The sequence below is a fragment of the Cyrtonyx montezumae genome, unplaced genomic scaffold, assembly GCF_038088225.1.
Source record: "Cyrtonyx montezumae isolate F1298 unplaced genomic scaffold, pur_monq_1.0 scaffold_22, whole genome shotgun sequence".
Taxonomy (NCBI): domain Eukaryota; kingdom Metazoa; phylum Chordata; class Aves; order Galliformes; family Odontophoridae; genus Cyrtonyx; species Cyrtonyx montezumae.
In genome coordinates, this window is record NW_027071959.1 from 3,639,883 (window position 1) to 3,664,897 (window position 25,015).

A 25,015-nucleotide genomic window follows, 5' to 3' on the forward strand; every position below is an offset into this window, starting at 1 on the left:
CATAACCACCCCCCCCCCTCCGCCCGGCTCTTGGTACGAGCCGCGACCTGTTGACTAACCATGGCAACAGCGCGGCCCGGCCTACTGCGGCGAGGTTCCCGGCTCACCCCTTCCTCGGGTGTCCGGTCCGAGGATGGAGATGATTTAGGAGCGTTTTAATACAACTGTTTGTTAAGTAACAAGAAGCGTTGGTGTGCTTTTCGCTGCCGTTTCGTCTGACAGCACATGCGGCTCAGAAGTTGGGCGAAAGGAGCGCGTAGCACTTCGCAGCACTCAGGTGCCTTTCGTTGCTTTGTTTTTGCTCTCTTTTCCTTTCCATGAGCTGTTTTGCACATGGCGAGCTTTGTTAGCATTCACACATCGGGTTAAGGCAGGTGTCGTTACGAAGCCGTGCATACCTTGTTATTAACTGCCTGCAGGAGCATCCATGTCATGGCTGAGAACAAACGTTTCGGCTGTAGCACATCACACCCTGAACTTCAGCCACGGGCACTGCCACGGCTCCTAACGCACACAGACGTTTTCACTGAGAGCACATTTCACTGAGAGACATTTTCATATCACCAGTTTGGTTCTCTTTCCTGTTCTCCAAACGCAGGCTTGGCGATGTCCAGCTCAAGGATAAGTGTCTCAGATATGGAATATACTGCAGTTTCTTCTCCATACACTTTTCACATGAGCAACAAATGCATTCCTCAGGGAGAGCTCACGCAGCCACGCATTTACTCTGCCAGCTGGAAAAGGCTGCCTGGAAGCAAAGGGATCGTATACTCAGAGCTGCACGACTCTCAGGATTCAGATACTGAAAGCCTTGTGCTGGAAAAGCACTCACAACTCCAGGAATGGACTTGTGTCGATGAGGAGCTGGTGGGACTGAAGGCTGAGGAGATGGAGAATGACAGCTTAGAGGAGGAAGATAGCTTGGAGAAGTGGAGTTCAGAGGAGCAAGAAGAAGCTAAGCATGGCACAGTGCAATATATAGTGCAAAAGGAGAGTAACAGCAGGTAAGGCATAGGCTTTCAGTAAATGAGCATAGTTGTTCTGACATTTTAAAGCCTTATATTTCTCAAGATACACATTACCTCTTCAAGACCAATTTAGGTTGCCAGAGTGCTATTAAGAACACCCCAGGATCAAATTATGTGCAAAGCTACTGTTGGGTCTTATCCACATTCATAATCATTATACCTCTTTCTGCAGCGCAGCCCCAAGTAGGTGTCATGTTGGCTAAAACATGAGTGCAGGAGGTTCAGATGGACAGGAAACATACCTCACTGACTTTACAGGTTCTAGACTCTGCATACAGATGCTCATGCTACAAGCCCTTTGGTTTCCATCCAAAACAGGCTAGCAGGAAGGTAGGAAGTGGCAAATAGTGTAGCATTTCTGAGAAGATGAGCAAGGAGATTTCTGGAGCTAGAAGTGGGGAGAAAGGAAAGAAAACACAGAGAAAACACATCCTCCTCTCATTTTCTGCAGAAAGGCCTATGCTGAGCAAACCAGGCCACTGTAAGGCAAAAAGCTTTAGGCAAAAAGCTGATAGGTTGAAAAAATGCAGATTTGTCCTTAAAACTGCATAAATGTAAAATTAAGAATTAAGTGTTACCATCATTAAACATTCTTTAAAAAGCATTAACTTGCTACATAAATAAAATCAAATTTGCTGTCTTATGCATGAAGGGTTTAACACTATAAATTGGGAATAATTCTCAAATTTAAAGGGATTAAATTAAACCTGAAGTAATAATAATGTGCAGTTTCAATTTAATTGTCTACTTAAAATAAAGTGGCAAACAAATGAAGACTAAATGATTAATAGCATGCTTTTATTCACCTCCTCAACAGGCAAAATGGCCAGTTACTGAACATTTTATTGTGAGTGCAAATGATGTTAATTGTCCTAGAAACATGCTCTAATTTTTAGTAATTTTTTTGACTGAATACTATGCTGAATGTGAGGCTCTTCATTAAATGGAAATTTGATTTTATTTTGTTTGAACTTAGCCTAGTAAGTACTCAAATACAGTCCATTAACCAGAGCAAATATCACAGCATATGCATATGAACCCCCCTCTCTACATCCATTACTAACCTCGGAATTTGAAGAGGAAACGCTGCATCTGTTGTCTACGTACAACACTTTTGTTGATGAGTACAGAGTCCATCTAACCTTTATATCAAGTTGGGGGGAGGAATAAAAGGTGCACTTCTTGTGTGCAGATGATTAGAGATGAAGGAGCTCTTCACACTCATTTTGTTCCCGTGCAGTGACCTGGCCTGCATAATCCTGTTGAGCTGCTATGCACACATTTCAGTACAATACAACTCTCTGCATTATACTCTGCTATTTGAATCATTACAATTATATCAAATATTTCTATACTCATTTCAAAATAAGGTCACCTATTTTTGTTTACCTGCAATATAGGACAACTAGGAATAATGTTTTCACTGGTGTAAATCATCTCTAGTATACAGGATACCATGGTACCAATGCTTACCTGAAATGAAAAGCATTGCTAAAAAAAACACATATATATATATATTTTACTTAGGAGCATCTTGAAAGATTAGAATATACTTAACCAGTTGATAAAGGAGGAATAAGTGATTTATGGAAATGAGTAACTATGCTGCAGTTTAGAGAATTCAGCTTAGACAGTCATCATTAATTCTACTGAAATTTGAGAGTGGAATCTTAGCAGTGCATCACTTTTATTTTACACAGCAGTATGGCTGTGCATTGTGACATCATCAGGATGGAAACCGTATGATACAGTTGTTTTGTCTTCTAGCTGATTCTACTTGTGCTTGTAATATCTATGCTAAGTTCAGGATTAAGGTTGTATACCACTGTGATCTGAATGTTAGGCCAATTTATCATTCACTGATAATGAAAATTAAATATGAAAAGGAGGCCAGGCCTAAATCTTATACTCTAACATGTTTTATAGAGTTGTTCTGATCCCACTAGTGGCCACGCAGTATGAACCAAACTAATTTAGTTGGTTGTGTTTGCAGAACACCTATAGACTCAAATTGTATACTGAGAAACATAAAACATATGCAATTTACACATGAATAATTTTCTATTTTTGTTTTCAATAGGGAACAGCAGCCTGTAGACAAATATTTCAGCCTAAAGTACAATCCTAACTGGAGGAACACAAAAGAGGCATTGCAATTTACTGAAGTAGGAAAAACACACCACGCTGCTGAAGAAGGCAGCGTGAGCCTTTCACAGGATTCATTTCACCTCCATTCTGTTGTCTTTTCAGAAGAAAAAGATCAACAGGAGGTAAAATTTCAGGAGACATTCTCTGAGTTTGGCACAAAATTACTGAGCTTTCATGAGCCAAATGCCTTCGTCTGCAGCAAACCTTTTAGGTTACATACCAGAGGGAATGAATCCCAAGATGGCTATTATTTCAAAGATAGTCCAAGTACATGCAGCAGTGCTTTTTCTCTTCAGATTCGAGAAGATCAACCCCAAAGAGCAAAAATAAACTTTGTGGAAAAAAACAGACGGACTTTAGGATTGCGTACAGACAAGGACATTTCCTACCTTGAATTACATGACAAAAAGGAAGAAGTTTGTCAAGAGCGGGTAGGTAACTTGGGCAAGTTATAACTGCTATAAACCAAAGTCTGCTGTTGAAATAGAATATCTGTGTTATATTACAGGTTTGCATGCAACTGATAAATCATGATTTCCTATGAGAATCTGGTTCACCTATTAGTGCTACATATAATCCTGGCCACAAAGCATGTTTGCATCATCACGGAGGTGACCTCTCAGTAGTTCCTAAACTTCATGCAAAAGAAACACTGTCCTCTTTCCTATAGATTCTACATTGTGCCTTATTTTTTGGAGCATCAGACTTTCCTCTGCTTAGCTGACATGAATTTGGTAATACACCGCTTTATAGGGCTTATCACTGTCATTTAGTGTCACACATTTAGGAGTATCCAGGAAAGATATGTTGAATTTGAGAGGTCTGACAATCCATTACTCTGCTTGCTTTCTCACCCAAACCAAACCTGGTATTTGGAATCAATCAGCAAATACTGGTACTATATTGTAATTGGGTTGTGAGGGCTTGGCCTTCTTATGATCGACAGTGAAATGTCAAACACTGTATTAAGGATTAAGTGGAAATGTAATAACAGTTTCTAATGAACAGTTATACAAGAGTTTGTTGCTTTTACTTGCTGCACATTGTGCATAATGACGATGTGGAAGTCACTGAATCACTCCATGAGTTATAGTGCAGAAAATTATTCACTTGCAAAACTGGAAACTTGTGACATGCTTTTGTGGCTAACGAGTGGTTGGCAAAACACTAGAGGGCATCTGCTGACTGTATTACAATGAAAGCAACAGTGGACATGCTCTTCTCTCTCAGAGCTGTAAAAAGCACTTGTTTTTTTCAGTTATAATTTAGTTGGTGGTAAAAACAATTAGCGTAGATGGCTGCTGATTAAAGTGGTGTTGATATGATTATGTTTACTATATGGGGAATTCTTAAAATGGTTCATATGTTATGTATCAGAGCCAGGGATCATGACTTGGAGGTGTAGATGTTTTTTGAAAGACATGTAGTAGGAAAAATAACAACCCCAACTCTGCTACAATCAGAACTGTATGCCAAGATTACCTTGCTGAGGTAGCCATCAGGAAAGCAGAGATGTGGCAGGAGCCAAGCAAGCTGCAAGCATATGGAAAGGTGCTTTTCTACTCTCAACCAGTTGATATAACAGCAACAGCAGCACCGTTTTTGGCCAGCTAGCCTTGTGCTTGCTGGGAATGAGCACAGGAAGGAGTGCTTACCTCTCTTGGTCTTAATCAAGACATCCATTCCTGGCATGAAGGCCAGGTAGGAGCATCTTGTTGACCAAAGCTGGCCTGTTATCTCAAGGCTCATGATTCTCAACTCAGCAGTTAAGTCTTCTCAGTGAGGCCTGTCACCTCACCTGGAAAACTGTTAAAAGTGCAAAAACAGCATTTTTGTTCTCTGCAAGGAGAAGCAGATAAACCATGTGCATCCTTCTGGAAACACGAAACATTCTGAATGCAGTTTTCTCCTGTGCTGGATCATTTTCAGCTTTGAAAGACTTGGAAGTTGTTTGTATTGGTGTAACTGCTGTTAGGTGTGAGGCACTGTGAAAATGAAATGGTTGTGGACACCTGAAATAAGTACATTGCATACAAGTTTATTCAATTGACACAGTAGCAGGTAGAATATTTGCAGCCTTGTTCTTGCAGGATTTACAGATGTTACCTCTGTGCATGCAGACAGCAAGCTGTATATAATGAAACATGCCATAAATGGCTGTTGCTCTGTATATTTCCTAATTTATATAGCATTTTATAGAGCATCAAGTTCTTTGCAGTGTTGCTGATTTCTTTAAGAACCTGATGATGAATTTCAGGGAGAGAGAGAGAGACAGAAGTAGCAGCCAAATCTAGCTCAGCTGTACTCAATATGAGTTGCTTTCCTACCTACAAGCCCCTTACTTCAAAGCAAGGAACATAATGTACAATTTTTTAATGGCTCTAGACCAAGGCACTCAGACTCTCTGTGCACTGCGCCTTACCTCAGTGTAAACACCTAATCAAGATTGCCTGCGCTACAACAATAGCAGCCAAATGCAATTCGAGAACCACAAGCCTTTGAAGTCCTCACTGCAAAGGCCGGTTTTCTAGTCTGGGATAATGACATGCCATGATTGCTGTCTTTGTTGTATCTTTTCAGTAGAGAAGCAATTATGGGCCTCAATTTAACAGAATAGGCATTACACAGCTTATGATGCTCAAAATGCAATTTCATTTGATCATTTTCTCAATTTGATTGGTATTAATAGAATAGTTCACAAAAAATGCTGGCAGAGGTTGTGTCCTGTTCCTCTTTCAAAGAGATAATGTAGAAGTATGCTTTACCTGCCCAGTAAACTATGAATACAGTGAGGCAGTCGGTTCCACCAAAAACATCCAGCTGACTGCCAAGCTGCATCTGCCCCCAGTTCAAGAAACCTAGGTGGTAACTTTCAACTTGTTAACTTTTCTAATGACAACGAATAGAATCTGCATCATCATTTGGGGCATTAAGTTCACCTGAAAGCTCAGCAATAGGCCCTACCTACCTTTTTCTAGTTCTCCCAACCTCTCACCTCCCAAAATGTGCAATTTTATTTTCCTCTCTCCTCTCAAGTAAATGCAACACTCCCTGCTACCCTACTACTGTTGGTTCAGGTTTTTTCCCTTGCTTTTCATTTGTTCTTTCAGCCTTTCATTTTCTTCTTGTCTATTATACAGTAACAAACTTTACCATTTTAGCATTACAAAGAGTCCAATTATTTCTCATCTATCCCCAAAACTTTTTTCCTTGGCTTCATTAGTGTGTGTCCAAAAACATTCTGGTATTTTTTAGGTTGCAGGTACTAAAACAGTTGAAGGGGAACCAGTTCAGAGTGCCTTGCCAGACCCAAACACGAAGATGGATCCCGAAGTCAGATGGTACCTGAATTCACAGCAGCTCAAGGTTCCTTTTTTATAGAACACAGTAATTGAAATGTATTTGAATGCTAGTTTGAAGCTGTTTCAAGCTGTAAGCTCATTACTTTGAGAGTACCAGTTAATTATATTAAATTCTTAGGTGTAAATCTGCACATCATGACAAGAGTTTAACTTATTCTGGTTTGTATACTAGATGATTTTAAATGAGAATAGGTCTCCAAGTCCTGATAAATTCAGAGCTCAAAGAATCACAACTGTTCAGGACAGCATTCGGTTGATAATGTTAAAATGCAAACTAGCACATTGTTGTATTTCCTCGGTTGTGAGGGTTCAGAGCTAGAATTCAACTGCTGTTGCATTATTTGTTCCATAAACCCCCGGCAAACATCAAGGGTTGGCCATAAAAAGAAAGTGATGCAAGTAGAAGTAGTTGCAGTAACCTCCTGCATACACCTAAGTGTATACATCTATTTCGTGCTGGCCTTTCAAACCAACACAATAGGACAGGCTTTGGAACAGCAAAGAGACCAGGTTGTCATCGCTGGTGAAAAAAACACAAGGATTTCAAAACCAGAAGTTCAAGCTAACTGGAATTATTATTAAGCAAACCTAGTAAATGTCCTTGTATTAAATTTGAAGTAATTCAGCAGACTGTTTAAATTCCTCACTGTTCACTTAAGAGTAGAAGCTGAACTTTTATAAAAAGAGCAAACAAGATTTTGTGCTGCTGTTTGTATTAAGAGGTGTGCTTTAAATCTGAATTTTCAGAATAAAGGAGGTATTTCACAGGGCTCCTCATTCCATGTGAGTGAGAAAACATTGGCCTGTTCTCATTTTGGCAGTAGCTCATGCTTTCCACTGTTGGCAGACTATGCCAGAGCACTAATCATTACAGCAGAGGTCGAGTTAACAAATCATCATCTTGGCACCAGGAGTCAGGATTCCCCAGCGCTAAAGCTTTCGCCAAAACATGCTTCTCTCTATGTGGATTTAATACCTACCATTAAGTAGTTATTCTGAGTGCATATGCCATGCAGTAGTTGCAAGTGTTGCTAACAAAAGAACCCTAGAGAGACAGGAGGATGAAATGGAGGATTGTAGTGCTGACAGAGATTAAATGGACTGAGAATGGATTTGTGTATTACCTAGAAGGAAAGCCATGCCTTTCCTCCAAATGGGCAACACAGGATGCTATAATTGGAAAGCACTGAATAAACCCGTTTTAGAGCATGTTGGTTTAGCTGAATACAGTAGTCCCGGTGTGCTTAAATTCTTCATTTTTTTCTTATCATTTAGATAATGTTTTTCAAAAGAAAGGACAGGGAGGAGTGCGTGGTTTAGAAGTGAAATCATTTAATTAATTGACATAAGTTTGTTCCTGTTGTGGGCCAATCTAATAGAGTGTACATAGCCATCTTTTCACAAAATTTGGTACAATTTACTGTAAAAGACGAGAACTTTGACTTCTGAAACATTTTCCCCAGGCTGACAGTGAGCTACCTCTTGTCTACAAGGCTCAAAATAGTAATCTGTCTATTTAGGGGCACCTGGTTTTGCACCTCCTTCAGATAAATCTCCCTCACTCAGTGTTTACCAGAGCATTGTCAATCAGATGTGCTCTGCATCTGTAAGGACCCATTTTTTTTTAGTGCTTTCCTTCTGAATTTGTCTCAGGACACTAAGCAGTGCTTTGAAGTGGCATTATGCATTATCCCTCAGCACCTGAATGACATTTGTCGTGCTGTTCACGAATAGAGGTGCATACTTTTCCAAAATTTTGGATTAAGTCTAACCAGGCCATCACCTGTTACAGCCACAAGCATAATGATTGAGTCAGGGTTAGATAACAGTGCCTAGGTCTCTTTAAGGGCCCTTCCATCAGAATATGTTTTCTTAATCCAAAACTTTACAAATACCACAAAGTAAAACTGTTGTCCTACCATTCTGGACTTTAGGAAACACATGCTTTCCCTTAAACTTGTCAGCCTATGTTAAAGTTCACTTTTAACGTTAATTTTCACCCATGTAGTCATTCATCCCCATAAAACATTGCTATAACTGCTTTTAAGGTTGAGTCTGTGGGGACTGTAACAGGGAAATTACCTACATGCTTGTGTATTGTTGGTCTTAATGAACGTATAAAAGAGCAACCACTGAAATCAACTCTACTTTTGATAACTTGTTTTAGAATTGCCAGTGGAAATCAGCCCAAAGAAAGACAGTAAAATCTGACCAGAATCCCAAAGGGAGAGCTTTTCCAAGGAGTGATAACCGTCAGCCAGAAGGAAGACCAGCAAAACCAAAGTCTTGTCACTACAGGCACTGCCAGATGTCAGAATGTCAGACTGCTCCCATGCACACAGAGAAGCAAGACAACAGCAGTGCACTGCAGGAGTGGCTGTGCCCACTTGGCCCTGATACTGATACAGCAGCAAATTCAGATACTTGCTTAAATAATTTCCCAAATTCAAGGCATCATGTCAGTCAGAAATCTACTGTGTCTGCATATCCTTTTCATTCAGCACAACATAAATTCATTCTGGAAGAGCAATCTCTTGGAGCAAGTACAAGAAAGAAGAGCAAGAACTCCCAGCGTGATTGTCCAAATGACCTTCAATGCGGCCAGCAGCACTTAGACAACCATGCTACTGTGCCATTTTTTCCAAGAAATGACAGTACCAGTGGTCAAGCACATCCAAATCAAAGCAATATTTCCTCTACTTTTAATGCTAACTGTCACAAAACAGTAAAGGATCCAATGTCACTTCAGGCCTGCGAAAGGCACATTTGTGCTAGCAATAGTTTATGGTAAGTATGTGTTCTGTAACTATATTGTGATAACACTATGATACTCAGATTTCTCAGAACAAGATGGTGATGTTTTTTTGTTTGTTTGTTTTTTAAGCCCAAAGGATAGAATTCTTTGGTTCAAACTTACCTCTATAGTTTACTACTAACTTAAGATTCACAGTAACTGTTGATTTTATATGTTACTGGAAAAGGACAGTTCTAGACTTCATGCTCTCTTGCACACACCACTTCCACAACTGAATGTTTTCCCTAAAGTCTAGAGGTAGAAGCTTAAAAAACAGATGGCAAAGAGTACTGTGCGTAAACTTAAGCCTAGTGCTATCTGCACAGAGTTGTATCAAAGCTTGCTTTGCAGGGTGAATATCCAGAGTCAGTCTAGCACCAGTTCTGGAATACCACACGAGTTTTCAAAGTTGTCCCTATTTGCCATAATGGATAGACAGGCACATTTTTGCTGATTTGGTAGGAATTTGCTGGTTGCTGTGGGAGTAAATTGTTTTACTGCACAAGTACTGGAAAAAAAGACTGGACACTGTTGACATGGTAAAGGGTTATGAAAACCTACAATCAGCTATGTAGAATTTCAGATAGACAAAGCATTCATTATTTCAATACTCAGCAGGCCTGATCCCTTTTTCTGTTGACTTTAACTAACTTTACATAAGGCTGAACATTTCCCCATCTATTTTTTTTCCATTCACATTACTCAGTTTCTATAAACTTGGGTGGAAGCAAAGTCAGCCACTGTGAGATTCCCACACATCCACTTTCTTGTTCCCATTAGATTGGGTGAGCAAGGATCATTCTTTGTACAGATCACTTGTTAAACTATCTGCTGCATATGAATAAAGATCTTTCTTTTCTGAGGCTTTCCCAATCTTCTGTTGACAGCTCATCAGCAGACTGTTGTATAGCCTCCCAGCAAACACTAACCATGGAGCAACAGCACCAAGAAATGTCTTGTTTGAGAGAAGCTGGTGACAATCAGCAGTTGGTCAGCCCACTTCTACCTCTGATGCCACAGGTAGAAAGTGACTCAGTGGTAGATCCAAAGAAAGGTGAAAGAAATTATGTGAAAATAAATCAAAGCAATTCTGAAGGCTATGTCATGCAAATGGAAAAGCAAAAAAAGCATAAAGTCTACAAGAAGGTAAGCAAATAGATGTAGGTTAGAAAACTGTACATCTCTATTTTCTCCTCTGGTTAATGGTTGTTTTTTTTTTCTTGATAATCCAAAGATCTTCACTAGAAATAAGAAAAGTAAGGCTGAATGAGAACTGTTATCATTCTTATAGAGAGAAAGCACGTGAACACACGATGACTTGCCCAGAGCATTAAAAAATGAAGGAGCAAATGTGGAAACAGACACTGAAGATGAAGACATTTGCTTGTGTTTTTTCTGACCAGATCATTCTAATCTAGAGAGCGATGTAGTTCGCCACCTCTCCCCCATCACTTTGAGACTTGATTATCTCTAAGAACACACAGAACAGTGTTTGTCCTTTAGGGTATCCAGTGATAAAATGATTTAGAATAAAGCTGTTTGTGTAAAGCAGCAGGTAGCCAGGCTTCAGATCTGAACAAACCATTATCCTGGTCATGCTTATTTGCTATCCAACTCAAATTTCTCGGTTTCCAAGGGAATAAAACTGAACAAGACCAAACTTAGAGGATTTGTAAGGCTAACAACATAAACATTATTGCAGGTCTGCTGACAATCCCACTGTGGTCCTTATTAAAGCCCACTTCCTTTTGCTTTTTTCTGAGTGTTCAGCTCTGATACTGTAACCAGTTACACAGATGCAGTGGAACAGCATAGAGGTATCCCTGTGCATCTATGACAGATTAAATGGTTAAGAACTTAGCTCCACATTTCAGGGCAGACAGACTAAGCTGGAGTAATTACTCATGTGCTTCATCTAGGAGGCAGTTTGTGTACTGCTGCTTCAGTGCCTCTAAGAAGAATTAGCTGGATTACATTCATAACTGAAGGGCAGATTTTCTTCCCTTTCTGTTCCCAAGTTCAGCAAATTATTTTTGTCCTGTATTTTCAGCAGCTTTCTCATGAAAAGAGCATCTCACAGAGGGCTCGAGCTTGTTGTAATAAAGAAATGCAGTCATGCTCACTGCATGCACATTTTGCCTTTGCAAATAGCAGAAGTGAGCGAGTACTGCATATATCTCACTCTTCCCAGCACCTGAAGTGAAAGGTTAGGCATATCACAGAAGAGAAGGAATAACTGGTGCAAATATCAAATAGAACTGTAACTGCATGGGTTTGGTTTCTTTGCAGTTGAATTTAACTTGAACGTGTACACTTTTTTTGTTTGTTTGTTTTAACATACTGAAATTTCTTGATGTTTCTGCATTGATTTGTGACTGGAATTGCCACAGAACTGACCATAATGAGTTCTCCGTGGCAATTTCTTAAAATATATTCAATTTAAAAAAAAAAATAACCCAGTCTTCATAAAAGAGAGCCAAAAAAATTCAATGTAGTAGAGTCTTAAAGGGTTCAGATGGCATCACTTGTCTTCCCTGGGCATTTGTAAAACTTTCTGTGCTGCAAGACATATTTTTCAACAGCCAGGTGACAGCTTTACATTGCAGATTGAGAACAAAGAAAGGTTACCATAACAAATATCACATGCCTAATTTTTTCTGCCACCAAAGTCAGGCATTTGTACCTACTTCTGTAACATCCGTTTCTTTTCATTCTGATATCTGTCAAATGGGTCACTTCCACCTGTTTAAAGCTCAAAAAATGTCATTTTTGACTGAGAAATCGTTGCTTTGTCATTTGGATGATTGGTAATTACCCATCTACATTCAAAGGAAATAGAGAATAATTTGATTTCCACAATTACCTCAATCATTTTGGTCATGTAGAATTCTTGAAATGAGGCATGGCAGAGATAAGACTGAGATTGCAAGTTGAATCCTACTCTTAAGTTTGGTGTCCACTATAAGACTGATTTTAATTATGCTTTATATCCATGAAATTGTGTATATAAAGGAAGATCTGTCACTGAGGTTTGTTTTTCAGCCTTGTAGCTCAAAAATCTGTATCAATATTGATGTGAAGCTTGGAGGCCTGGGACCTGACTATGAAGCAATCAAGCAAAAAGTAAGTGATCCACATCTTACACTCTGCTTCTCAGCTGTGCAAAGTGAACTTTGGCAGGGGAGAATGGCAAAGAAGTTATCACTGAGAAGCAGCTCACGTTTGTCCTTGTGTGCTTGACTGTAGGTCTAGCTTGAGGTCATAAGGAGAGATTTCAAGTAGAAGGCAGGACAGCTATAACGTGGATAGTTTCAGCCCTCTAAAAACAGACATTAGTTCAGCAGGGGTAGTTGGACATCATATACTCACATGGCTGAGTTGCATTGCCATTCACAGTGCAGAAGATAGTGTTTCCTAACCTTTAAAGTGGAAGTAAAAGAAGATATAAGTAGTGTAAACATGAGAAGAAAACAGTTCGGTGAGCTTTACTTACTGTTAAGCTAGTGCCAGATATTATTACCCTGTTGAAATGGAAACAGGGTTTGGTGCAAGTATCAGTTGGTATCATTAGACCGTGGTTTTATGCTGGTAGCAGCTATACTTCTAGAGTACTCCAAGCTCTGCCTTCCATGCTCAGAGACTACTAATCTGAGCACAATTGCTTTATTTGTTTATTATTTCTCTAGAAATATTTCTGTATTTATTTATTATTTCTCTAGAGAAAACTTGTAGGACAGCAGGTAGCAAGTATGATAAAGTAATCATCCTTGTGGGGTCATCTCCCATGATTTCCTCAGCATTTCCATAAATGAGAGAGATTAGAGATCTCGAATCAGAATGGATTGGGCCTGGGACATGGTGTGTCTTTTTGTGGAGCCTGGCATGCTGATGTGGTATTATTGCACTGAAAGAAAATCATTGGCATTGGCTGATAGCTGGGCAAGGTGGAGCACACTGCTGAATTTGAGCATAATGAATTGCTGGGAACATGAAGAGACAGTATCAGTTAGGTAAACTAAGCATGTCATTCAGGACCTTAAAAGCCAGCAAGGAGATTTTAAAAGTCACTGCAAAAGCTGACAGATATTAGCACAGCCATTTTAGAATGGAACCGATGTATTCAAACATTCAGAATAAAGACGTTGCATTTCAGTTGAGCTGTCTCCTCAGTATGGTCCCAGAAGAAGCTCTTAAACATGAACAATAACTAAAAACTATACAATTCATCAGAGTTTCCTGTTTTGCTCTGCTGAGGAACAATCAATAGCAACAGAGGTACAAATGGAAGGAAAAAGGTATTTCATTGACAGATCCACGTTTAATTGTGCACTTTTTTCCATTTGTTAGAAGGAGAGGTTAAAGCAACAAAAGGAATATTCGCAGCAAGTTAAGGAGCACAACATGAAAAACATTACTTTGATTCAGAGGTTACCTACAAAACCCCAGCCTGCGTCTTCAGTGTCAAGGCAGAAGGTAAGGATAGACTTCCTGTCAAATGTTTGCAGGGAATGATTCTGGACTTTACACACAGAAAAAGAAAAGCAGGAATGAGAAATTAGGGAGAGCAGGACCCCTACAGGAATGCTGTCAGTGCAGCACACTCTCTACTTCACATCAGTGGTAGAGGCCATGCTACTGCAGAGTGCACTCCTCTGATGGACCACAGATATCCTCTTATTAGTCTATTACCACCTGCCTGTCAGTCTCAGTCACAACTCTTTGCACTTCAGTTGCATAGCTACAGTAATTGGCCTTATTTTTCAAGCCCATACAACATTACTTTAGCTTTCACTGTCCTTCAGAAATAACCTAAATGAGCAACAACTGACTGCGTGACAACAGCATACACAGACAAAGGGAGTCCCTTTTCCCTCTTGCAGGAAGTAATAAAGCTCTGAAAATAGTGTATATTCAACCAGATAGTTCTGTGGCAGCTCACCGGTGTGATGCTGAGAGCACACCAGGTATTTCTCTGAGGTGATGAATGAGAACTGCATGCCACAGAGAAAAAAGTTTTGCATTTTACTATCAGTTGAATTCCTCAGTGGCATGCATTCATTTTCAGACAGCACGTAAACCACAGAGAGATGAAACTGTGTTCTCTACATGTTAAAAGAGCTTTGGATTCCTTCAGAAGACTTTATTCCAAGACTTCTTTCATCATTTGAAGCCTTTCAGTACGTCAGTTTCTTAGAATTTGTTGTTAGAGTGCTCCATTTCCATCCTTGTCACCTTACCCTGTGGAACACCCAGCAATATATGACTGAGAACAAGAGCTTAATGAGGTTGAAAGAAGTGATGTCTAGTGACTGGACTAGTGTTGCTTTATGTTTTTTAAAGGAAAATCAGTAGTGTAAGATAACCTCCAGTGGTAAGCATCAGGAAGCAGATCTCCTTGAGCTGGATTATTTTGCCTGTAGCAGAGGCTTCTCGCTGTTGCTACTAAAGCATCTAATACAGAACACTGTCAGAAATAAAAGATCAGGAATTAGGAAAACTACGAATTTGACTCAACAAAGGAGCAACCACATTTTCTTGAAGTGTCGGTCAGGTTTACTCTTAATTGTACTTCCCCCAATCTTCGTGTTCTTAGGCACTGGAATATGCAAAGAAGATTCCTAAACCGAAGGTTTTCACAGCAAGACATTCAAATGAAGAGGTGAAAAACGGAGGAGTTCTGCTACCAGCTTTCAAAAGAAATTTTTTACCTCCAATTACACTCTTGGAAGCTTTACAAAGCAGACACGAGAAGGAGAAGCAAGTTGTAGAAGCTTTCAAAACCCTTCCTATCTTTTAAGTGTCTTGAAATGATCAGGATATCTTCAAGGCAAGAATATCTGAACTGTTTAATTATGAGCCATAACATTCAGATATCGATTTACCATTCCATTCAGTTATCAAGCACCTTAAGTTTAATCAGTTTTAAGTTTTAGAGTCTGTTCTACTAAATATTGTAAAATATTATAAAAAATAAATAGTAATATAGCATTTTAAGCATGCTCTTCTAATTTCTTCCTTGATATTAACTGACCTAACAGTTGCATATTTCAGCCTAATCAGCTGTCAGCTTGTTAGAGGTCATTTGTATACACATCAAACATAAAGCCACATCTATAAATCGTTAAAAATATCATCTGTTTCATCTGGAGATGCCAGAAATATTTCTTTTTTTTAAGTGGAGGGGAAACTTTGGCAGACTATTGAGAAATAAAGCCAAAAATAATCCATCACTGGAAAGAAAGAGAACCAAAACATGCACCAAATAGATCAGTTGGTAACAATACAATAGTAATTTTTCAACTCTCACTGTGTTACCTGTTAGTGAATTGCTGTCACAGCAAGACCAACATTCTGGAGGATTATTTGAGACACAAAAAGTTGATGCAGATGATCTGTTAGTAGCAAAAAGCAGACAGAAAACTATTGAGTAACTAAAAAAAATTGAGAGCTATATGTTTGAGAGGAAACAGCTTTTAACAGATTAGATCTATGAAAATAACAACAAACAGATGGGTTCATTACTATAGTTCTGTTTCTTTAAGTTAGTAAATTATGACTCAGTGGCAGTCAGCCCTTCAGTGAGGTCTAAGAGGGGTGCAGCCTGGCTCCATCCCTTCTGGTCACACAGGTGAATTGCCTTCACCTGCATGCTCAGGGCTGAGCGGGTCTTTTCTCCAGGAGCTCAATCAGTAGTTCAGGCTGTGACCTAGCAGTCGCCAAACAATCATCTTTCAGGGAAACTTGGCAGAAGAAGTATCTTGAATGTGGGGCTGTCCTCTGCTCTGGCCTACTTTCTTCTCTCCTCTGGGATCTTAAGCACTTGGCCCCTCTTGGTGGAAGGGGCATGCTCCCCCCCCAGCCAGGCTGGCTGTTTCCATGTTATGCCAGTTGCTACTTTTCTACTTTTATTTTTAAGCTAAATAGTAACACTTTGAAGCATTTCTGATTAGAGAACCTCAATTTGTTGTTTCTGCTTAAAAGTGATAATCCCCCCTTAATACAAACCTCAAGTACCTATTTTAATGAAACCTTCAGATGAATATCAAAGAGCTATTTACTCGTATCTAATATTTTAATTAGATTATATTCTCAATTTAACCCATTAAACCCCCTTTGATGATCTCCATGTTTAGTGTTTAGCCCCAGATGCTGGAGGTAATGAATATTGGACCTTTGGTTTAATGAGAACTTCTGCCTTTCCAGCCTGACTCCCTTTGTATCCCCCTTTTTTTTATTTTCTGAGCTATAGAATTCAGTTAATTGAAGAAGTCTCTTACCACCACACATTAAGGAACCTAAATTAGCATCCCTTTTCTGATTAGAAAATGCAAGCAGACATTTTCTCTTTGATCTGAGGATTGAGTTGAAGTAGGCAACAGCTCCCTGAAAATGAGCTGATGGCCTTATTATTTGGCTGACATGCAGATGCGTCCATGTGGTGCAAAATGCTTAATGTCTTAATTGATCACCTTCCTCCCTATCTGTCATCCCCCTACCTTGTAGAGCTCCCAGAAATTGGGATGACCTTTGTGGGGGGGTGGTGTAGGTTTTGGTTTTGTTTCCTTAAGCAAAACAACAAACTTTGAAGAAACATTTAAATACTAAGTGTGCATATTTATATGATGCTGCTTTTTTTGGGGGGGATATATAAGTATGTGTGTATATTTATATACATATTTAAGTCCAATCATGATCATCTCACAAACCATTTGGAAAGCACTGTATTTTTTTTCCCCCAGAAAAAGACATTATTTGCAGCATATGTGCAAAGAAAATCTTTTGATCTACCTCAATACTAATGCAAATTCTTCCTGCACCTAACAGATATGGTGGCACAAAAAGGGACCATACAAGTAAATGATGAGCATCCATCTGCTTAAAAGCAAAGGCCAAAACTTAATGTCTTTCAAATTAGGAAGGCGAGGAATTTAAATAAGAAATAGGCTTTGAATTTTGCATTAAGTATTCAGAGAGAGATTTAGTTGGAGTAGAACCTGTCTGCTGTAGTCCCGTGGCTGTAGCACAGCTACTTGCAAAGCAGTGTTATTCACCACGAGCACTGGCTGCCTTCATAGGGGCAGAGGAGTGTTTGTGTTCACCATACAATGGAAATTCTCAGCATTTTCTTGGCAAGCCTCTTCTACTTGCCACCTTAATGTTTTAGACTAGAGAAGTGCAGAAGTAGAGTCAAATGATTGTTTTCAAGTCCGGAAGGCACACTGGGTACTTCGTCTTTGCTGACAGGTGGAAGCATTCAGAGTTTTCATGATACCTATACCTACCAGGAGACCCCTGGGTACTGTCACCTGGCAGCTTCTGAAAGCAAAAGTCTCTGATCTTTTTGAGGTTTGGGGTCTTTTCTCTGAAGCATATCACTCTGAGATGGAGGTTGCAATAAAAGGTGATTCTGAATTCCCTCATTCCCCATCTTCCCTAAAGTATGGGAGGCTCTGAAAGAGCTCAGAGGGGCTCCAAGCTTTACAAGGACGGGCATTGTGTAGAAGTGATCCTATGGTACCTTCAGGAGTCAAAGAGCTGGGGACAGTTCCACTTCAGAGCAATTGTGCTGCAATAACATCACCATTGCATTTAATCAGTGATAATCAGTTATCAGAGATAATCAGTGTCAGCTTCCTACCACCTTCCCCTCAGTGAGTATGAACAGCTGCTCATGGGCTGCTGTGACCAAAAATAATACTGTTTTATCACCTGAAAACATGAAGCTTAAAAGACACGTCCTGTCATTATGGCACTAAAGACCAACTATTACAGGTGGGGATTGTCAAACAAGGAGAGAGCACATCCAACTTCTGCAGTCACTGTGTGTCAAATAGGCATGAGCAGCTCTGATGTCCCAACTGGTCACAAGCTGATCACTGATCATCTGCATTTAGGGACTGATGCTATAGAAAATGGTAACAGCACAAGTTAGGCCTTGTGTTATTTTCTATGTTGTCCAAATCTACAAGCTCTCTTGTATGAGAAAAAAAAGGACTGATTTTGGTGGCTGCCTCTACAGTGTTCAGCAGCTCTAGAGGCACAAAGCCACAGTGATGGGTGAATGCAGGGAATCTCTGCTGCTGACGGCTGGCAAGGGTGAGGCAAAGCAGCCCCCTTACACAGAGCCTGCTTTGAACAGGAGTGGTGCTGGGCCAAAAACCTGCATAGAGCACATGCTGAAGCATCCAGCAGCTCAGCAAGAGCTTTGCATAGTGGTGAGTGGGCAGCTGCAGGTAGCACTGCAGAGCTGCTGTTCTGTGTCACTACAAGCAATTAAAAGTTTGTTGGAGCAGTGGCAGCAAAGCCACTGTGCTGCACAATGGTGGGGAATATGAAGTCTTCAGGAGAGCAAGGTCTCACCAAAGCTGAATGAAGGGAAGCACAGAATTGAGACAGCTTGCTTTTGCTCCTGGCATTTCAGAAACCATTATCATAGAGTTAAAACCAACTTCTGCCTTGAAAGTCTGCACAGGCTGGAAGAGCACTGTAGTTCTCGCTGAGATCACCCTTCCTTCTCTTAACCATACTCTCTGTATCTGCCTGCCTTTACCACCAGGTGCAACACATTGCTACTGCTGCAGCAGCACAGACCTCATCAGTAGCTGTGGTCATCCCATAGCAGTTCCAGCAATGGAGCTGCAGGTGTTTCATCTAAGCTTATTATGGTATAGAAACAAGACAAATCCAAGACTGAAATAAGCCACCTTTAAGCTGAGTAAGACCATCCAAGCAGGAGTTTGCAGTTAATTAGAGTGATGCTGTTTGCTGCTGCGACGAGAGAGGAAGAACGAAGTCATCAGGAGGTCACAATGCACAAATGCAGTGCTGTGGTCAGTCCTGCTCATCTCCCCCAGCCCTCCTCTGGACCACCTGCAGAAACTTCAGGCTGCCAATGGAAGGAGATCACACCGTCCATTTCCCAGCAGAGAGAAGCAAGGAGAAGTTGTAAAGAGAAACTTACACTGCTCCCACTGTGCCTGGATCTCTTACTTGGCACTGCTGCTTCAAAACTGGAGGTTTTTTACACCAAGTGAGTGCTCATAGCACTTTCAGAGCTGACACTACCTGTGTTTCATAGCAAGATTTTGCAAGTAATTCTCCGTCCAACCCACACACCTGATTACTTTGCATTGTTGTGGCCACGGGAGGAAAAACCTGGGCTGGGAATGCTTCCCTTAGAAGTTTTGAGCAGCAGAGAAACGCTCGACATAAAGCAAATGTTAATGGGAAGATTTTATAGATCAATCTGCACTGTATTTAATGAAAACAACCACAAGCATTAAGCACTTCAGTGTAAATTAGATCACTGGGAAACAATTTCATTTAAAAACAAAACCACACAGAAGAATCCTGTATTAAAATCAGGACTGAAGTGCAAGTCTTGAAAAACGTGAGATCTGCCAGGATCGATTATTTCTTGTGAGCCTTTCCACCGAGCATTTCCCGAGCAAGGATGTCATATTTAAAGGAAAGAAATAATAAAAAAAAAAGCCAGCTCCGAACAGCCTCAGTCCTACAGCTCAGGGAGGGCACAGAGGCATGGCAGGCAACAACCGCAGCTCTCACTGAACAGGACAGGACCAGGAGCAGAGTCGTTACACCGATTCTAGGAGCGAAGCTCAGAAATAGGAAAACGCAGCGGCTCTCAGCGCTGCCCCCCTCCCGGCACCGTCTCCCCCCTCTGAGCACTCCGTGACCTCTTCCCCATCGCGGCTCTGCCTGCAGGGAGCTGCCCCGCACGGCTCCCCATCCTTCTGCCTCAGTCTCAGCCCTCGCTGGTACCCAAACCTCGGTGCTGAGCAGCCCGTTCCCACGCATCCCGTTGCGTGCAGGGCTCGGAGTGCACCGTGCAGCGTCCGCGGGCTCGGACGGTCCGTTGTTGTACGTGGATTTGTCACTGAGATTATTAGCAAAGCACCCACTTCGGTGCTTTGATTACGACGCGTGATTATAACGTTAGTCACAAGTGGGGAAGACAAGAGTGCTGGAGATTAGTACCTTTTCTTTTGACCAACGTCAGCACGTTGAGAAGCGAGATCCTGGAGCTGCTTTGCCCCTGCAAAGGAGATGAGCACCGATTTTGGGGTGCTCGTTTTTGGTCCGATCACACACCCGGACCGTACTGGGGCTGACACCAGTCCTCCCAGCCCGCACCGCATGACACGCGGCGAATACGCAAAGGACAAAGCCGCCTTTTGCCCCCGAGTTCCTGCTGCCTTCACTCCCTCTGCCTTTTTTCTTTGCGTTCTTGCCCCATCCGAATACTTTTATCTGCCTTTAACACGGCTATGAGCGCCTCCAGCAGCAAACGGACACTCCCTCGCACCGGGAACCGCACGGAAACGGAATTCTTCCTCTCTCCTTTCCCATTCAGGTGCAAGTTTTGAAGCGCTTCCTTTTTCCCAATATTCTTCCCCTGTAAACGGGGGGGATTTGCTTTGCACGTCTCCAGGCACTCAGTGGGCGAACGTACCCGGACAAAGCCGGAGCTCCGAGGGCTGCGGTTCGCAGACGCGCGGCTCCGCAGTGCATTTAGATGTATATATTTCAATGAAAACGGCCGTCCTGAAAGCATTTCTAAACGCAACGCGTGAGACACCCAGCTATTTTCTGTACTGCTGTCTGAGTGCTGTATTTTTCCCCCCTCCTTTATCATTTCACATCGAGGGAAATCCGCGGCGTCTGTATTTTAGGAATTAAACAGGGACACGGTTTCCCTACGCAAACCCGCGCGTCGTGTGGTCCAAAATAGCGTGCCAAGTGCCAGCGGCACCAGGAAACAGCATCCACACCTCGCTAAGAAGTAAAAAGTTAGAAAGCAAGAAGAAGGAGGCAGCCTCTGCCCCACGGCTGTGCCGAGGGCAGCCCCAGCCCTGCCCGGCACACGCAGAGCCCGCGCGGTGCCCCCAGCGCGCTTCACCCCGAGGAAAATAAAAGAATAAATCGTCGTTTACCTGGAAATTAAACCCATTTCCCCGGCAGAAAGGGAAGGGCAAAGCGAGAGAGGATGGCGGCTGCAGCGCGGAGCTCAGCGGCTGATGCAGGAGGAGAGAAAACGGGATCACGGCTGCAAACAGCATCTCACAGCCGGGGTGGTTCACTCCGGGCAGCCCTACGGGGATGGGGTTCCTCCCGCTGCTCTCCTTTTTTCCCTTCCCCGGACGGGAATTAGCGGTGCCCCCCTCCCCCCCTCCCCGATCTGAGCACACGCGTTCCCCGACAGCGCAACACCGCTCAGAAACCACACCACGCAGCCACGGACACACCTTTATTTCAAACCGAAGGGACGTCGGGGAACGGAGAACAGTCCGATATTTCGAAGGGAAGGGGGAAGCTTACAGGAAACGTCGTTGGTTGGTGTGGTTTTATTTTTTGGCTCTCCCCCACTGGATTTCCAAGCAAAGTTCGGGCTTGGGGTGACGCTGGGATGATGCCAAAGGGGCGAAGGGAGCCCTGGGGTTTTATTTCCTCCCGGACCGACGCCGAACCTCGGTCCCCTCCGCGGCCCGGCAGCACGAGGGGGCAGTGCCCCAAGCGGGAGCGGAACCCCCGCGCTCCTAAAGGCGGTGGGGGGCGGCGAGGATGTCCCCCTCCTCCAGGATGTCCACCTCGTCCTCGGGGTCCTGCAGCAGGAAGGGGCCCTTTCGGGGCTCGGCGGCGGCCGGCTCGGTGAGCTCGGGCTCGGGGGAGCTCTGCTCGCGGTTCTCTTCGTGTTTGGGGTCGTCCTGGCTTTTCCGCAACTGTTTTTTGTGTTTCATCCGCCGGTTCTGAAACCAGGTTTTCACCTGGGGGAGAGCACGAGGAGAAAAAGAAATGACATGTGACAAAGAAAGAAACATCAGGCAAAAATAATAATAATAATAATAGGAAAATATATATATTTAGCAAAAGGGGGGAGAGGCTGCACAGAGCCCTGACCGAGGTCTGCAGCACCGTACCTGGGTCTCGGAGAGGCTGAGCGCCGTGGCCAGCTCCACCCGCTCGGGCGTGGAGAGATAGCGCTGGATCTCGAAACGCTTCTCCAGGCCGGAGAGCTGAGAGTCGGAGAAGACGGTGCGGGCTTTGCGGCGGCGGCAGTGCTTCCCGGGCAGCTCTGCGTGAGCGTGGTGCGGGAACAACGCCGGCACCGGCACTCCTGCGGGGACACACGCGGGGACCCGGGCTGCGGCCGAGCCGGAGCCGGGCAGCAGCGGCTCCGCGTGGACTTTCCCCGTGCCTTTGCCCCCCTGGATATATACGGGTTGGTTGGTTTTTGGTGTTTTATTTTTTTTCCCCCTCGTTTATTTCGTTTTTGAAGCCATTTCACTTCCTTTTATCACCGTCCCCTATTTTTTATTACTTTTTAAATTATTTTTATTTCGCTGCATTTCTGTTTTCTTTTAAATTAACGAATTCGTTTATTGAGGTGCGGCTCAGTCGCGGTCGGAAAGGATGCGTGTGGTCACCCTCCGAGCCATTAAAAACTCAACGAAATGTGAACCCAGGAAAAACGGGGGAGACGGGAGAAAAGCCGAGGGAAGGGCGGGCAGGAGGAGGCGGTCACGGGGGGAGAAACTTCGGTCTCCCGAGGAGAAACTTTGGAGGAAGCGGCCCTGGGAAGGGGCCGAGGGGACGGGCGGGCACGGAGTGTCTCCCCAAACCTCGGGGGGGTCCGGCACGGCCCCGGCGCTGCTGTTGGACGTGGAAAAGCGAAGCCCGGTTCCAGTCCAGGGGGTCAAAACGTGGAAAAGGGCGATGCTCTCGGTCCGAATATAAAGAGTTCAAAACGAAATAAACGGGCGGAGGGGGGAGAGAGAAACACTGGGATCGCTGGGCTCAAGATCTCGGGCTGATTGAGGTTGCCGTTCGCCGCTGACGGAGCCGAGAGCTCGGCGAGGCTCGGACCCCGCAGCCCCAAAACACAAACCCACTCCCTGCGTGGGGCTGAGGACCTTTTCCCCACCCCACATCCCCAACCGCGGGCTGCCCCGCACTTACCCGAGGTGGTGAGGAAATAGGGATGGTGGTGGTGGTGGTGCTCCGGTTTGTGCAGGGCCGGGTGCGGGTGGGGAGCCAGCAGCGTCGGGGCGGGCATCAGGGGGTACCCATAGTCCAAGAGGGGGACGCGTGAGGCCAAGGAGCCGGCGAAGTGCTCGGGGGGCACCTCCCGCAGGGGCTTGGGTTTGTGCAGCAGGATGTCCTCGATGAAGAAGGACGTGGGCCGGGGAGCGGGCACCGGGTGCACCGGAGAGGTGAAGTTGAGGTTCATCTCGGAGGGTCCCGGGTCGGGTTGTGGGGAACGGAGAGAACGGGGCTGGGGACCGGAGGAGAGAGAGCGTCCGGCTGCGCGTCCCGGGCGAGAGATGGCAGGGAGAATAAGAGGAACGATAAATAAATAACAATAATTAATATATATATCTATGCAATAATAACAATAAGAAGGGTCATTAAAAAAAAAAAAAAACGATCCCTTCCCCCCCTCCCTCCCCGGGCAGAAGGATAACGGGGAGAGCCGGGGGACGCGGGGCTGCGGGATGCTCGGGGCGATGCGCGGCTTTGAGGAGCGGGGCCGGGGACGCTCCGAGAGCCAATAGCGGACGGGAGGGGGGGGGAGGGAGGGGACACGGAGCCGCTCCGGAGCCGCTCCGCTTCCCCCACCCACAGCCCCTTCCCCAGCGCCGGGCTGGGAGCGGCTTCCGAAAGGTTTCGTTATTTTGTTTTCCGTATTTCTTTAAACGCCAAAACTTAGAGTGGGGGGTGGGGTTGGGGGGGAAGAAAGAAAGAAAGGAGTTGCGCTTTCCCGACCCTCGTGCCCTGCTCCGCTCCTAACCGATCCCCGCGCACACCCCGTGTGCCGTTCCCCTTGTTACCCCAGCGGGTTTTGTCCCCATCCATTCCTCACTCCGTGTTCTGCCAACATCCACCCCCCCCCCCCAACCCTTTCCTCTGTTTGTGTTTTTCCCCCCCTCCCTAATCTGTAACATTCATTTCCCCGGAGTCAATTTGCTAAAATGAGGGTGATATACCACATCATAGCCGAGATAATTTCTCTTCGCATCTCAGAAAATTGCTCTAATTATTGATGTTAAACTCGGGGAAATTAAAAGAAGGCACTTCTCCTTCATCTCCTGATTTTAAGCTCTAATTTGTTGAAATCGAGTTGTCATCACAATTCCAATCACTACCGTTAATAGTAAAAGTGTTCTAATAGAGCCAGAATTCGCACAACCCATGCTATTAGATAATTAAGAAAGATGTTAGAAAGGCAAGTGCTAATCCTTGGGCACACGGACGGCGTTTCCATCTGATCCAGCAGGTAGAACAAATTAATTACCAGAATCAATTAGTCCTAAAAGTACAGTTCTCCAGGAAGTGTGAGCCACGTCTTCCATATGGATGAGCTGGTAAATGGTAAATAGATGAGAAGGGGGTGGGGGGGGGGGTTGGGGAAAGGGCTTTAAAAGAATAGAAACGACAGATCGTGGGGTGTCAACGAGGCTGCAACTCCGAGCGCCCGACTTTCCCAGCGCTGCCGTCTCCGCTCCGCGGCCGTCGGGTGGAAGTACGCGGGTGCGGGGCTGAGCACAGGGACGGAACCGCTTTGGTGCGGGGGTGCGGGCAGCCCCCGGGCCCTTTGGTTTTCTTATGAAAACGGCACTTAGGACGGCGTGAAAGCTGTTAAAATTGAGATGGGTCCCTTTCTA

General features: G+C 43.7%; 2 protein-coding genes across 2 annotated transcripts; one reads left to right on the forward strand and one right to left on the reverse strand.

Moving 5' to 3' along the window:
• Positions 1-606: 606 nt before the first annotated feature.
• Positions 607-15,129, forward strand: JHY (junctional cadherin complex regulator). The gene is made up of 9 exons (XM_065738303.1): positions 607-1,004; positions 3,109-3,607; positions 6,432-6,542; positions 8,706-8,985; positions 9,082-9,325; positions 10,196-10,478; positions 12,375-12,455; positions 13,680-13,805; positions 14,926-15,129. Exons 1-9 carry the CDS (start codon positions 607-609, stop codon positions 15,127-15,129), a joined length of 2,226 nt encoding a protein of 741 aa, XP_065594375.1.
• A 6,760-nt stretch (positions 15,130-21,889) lies between these two features.
• BSX (brain specific homeobox) lies at positions 21,890-23,580 on the reverse strand. Its single transcript, XM_065738330.1, has 3 exons — positions 23,310-23,580; positions 22,271-22,467; positions 21,890-22,117 (listed from the first exon to the last, which is right to left on the reverse strand). Exons 1-3 carry the CDS (start codon positions 23,578-23,580, stop codon positions 21,890-21,892), a joined length of 696 nt encoding a protein of 231 aa, XP_065594402.1.
• Between the last annotated feature and the right edge of the window lie 1,435 nt (positions 23,581-25,015).

Coding starts and splice junctions, on each gene's coding strand:
- JHY (XM_065738303.1), top strand. CDS start 607: ATGTCCAGCTCAAGGATAAGTGTCTCAGATATGGAATATACTGCAGTT. Junction 3,608..6,431: donor AAGAAGTTTGTCAAGAGCGG/GTAGGTAACTTG, acceptor GGTATTTTTTAG/GTTGCAGGTACTAAAACAGT. Junction 9,326..10,195: donor TGTGCTAGCAATAGTTTATG/GTAAGTATGTGT, acceptor TTCTTTTCTGAG/GCTTTCCCAATCTTCTGTTG.
- BSX (XM_065738330.1), bottom strand. CDS start 23,580: ATGAACCTCAACTTCACCTCTCCGGTGCACCCGGTGCCCGCTCCCCGG. Junction 22,468..23,309: donor CTATTTCCTCACCACCTCGG/GTAAGTGCGGGG, acceptor GTGTCCCCGCAG/GAGTGCCGGTGCCGGCGTTG. Junction 22,118..22,270: donor TCAGCCTCTCCGAGACCCAG/GTACGGTGCTGC, acceptor GCTCTCCCCCAG/GTGAAAACCTGGTTTCAGAA.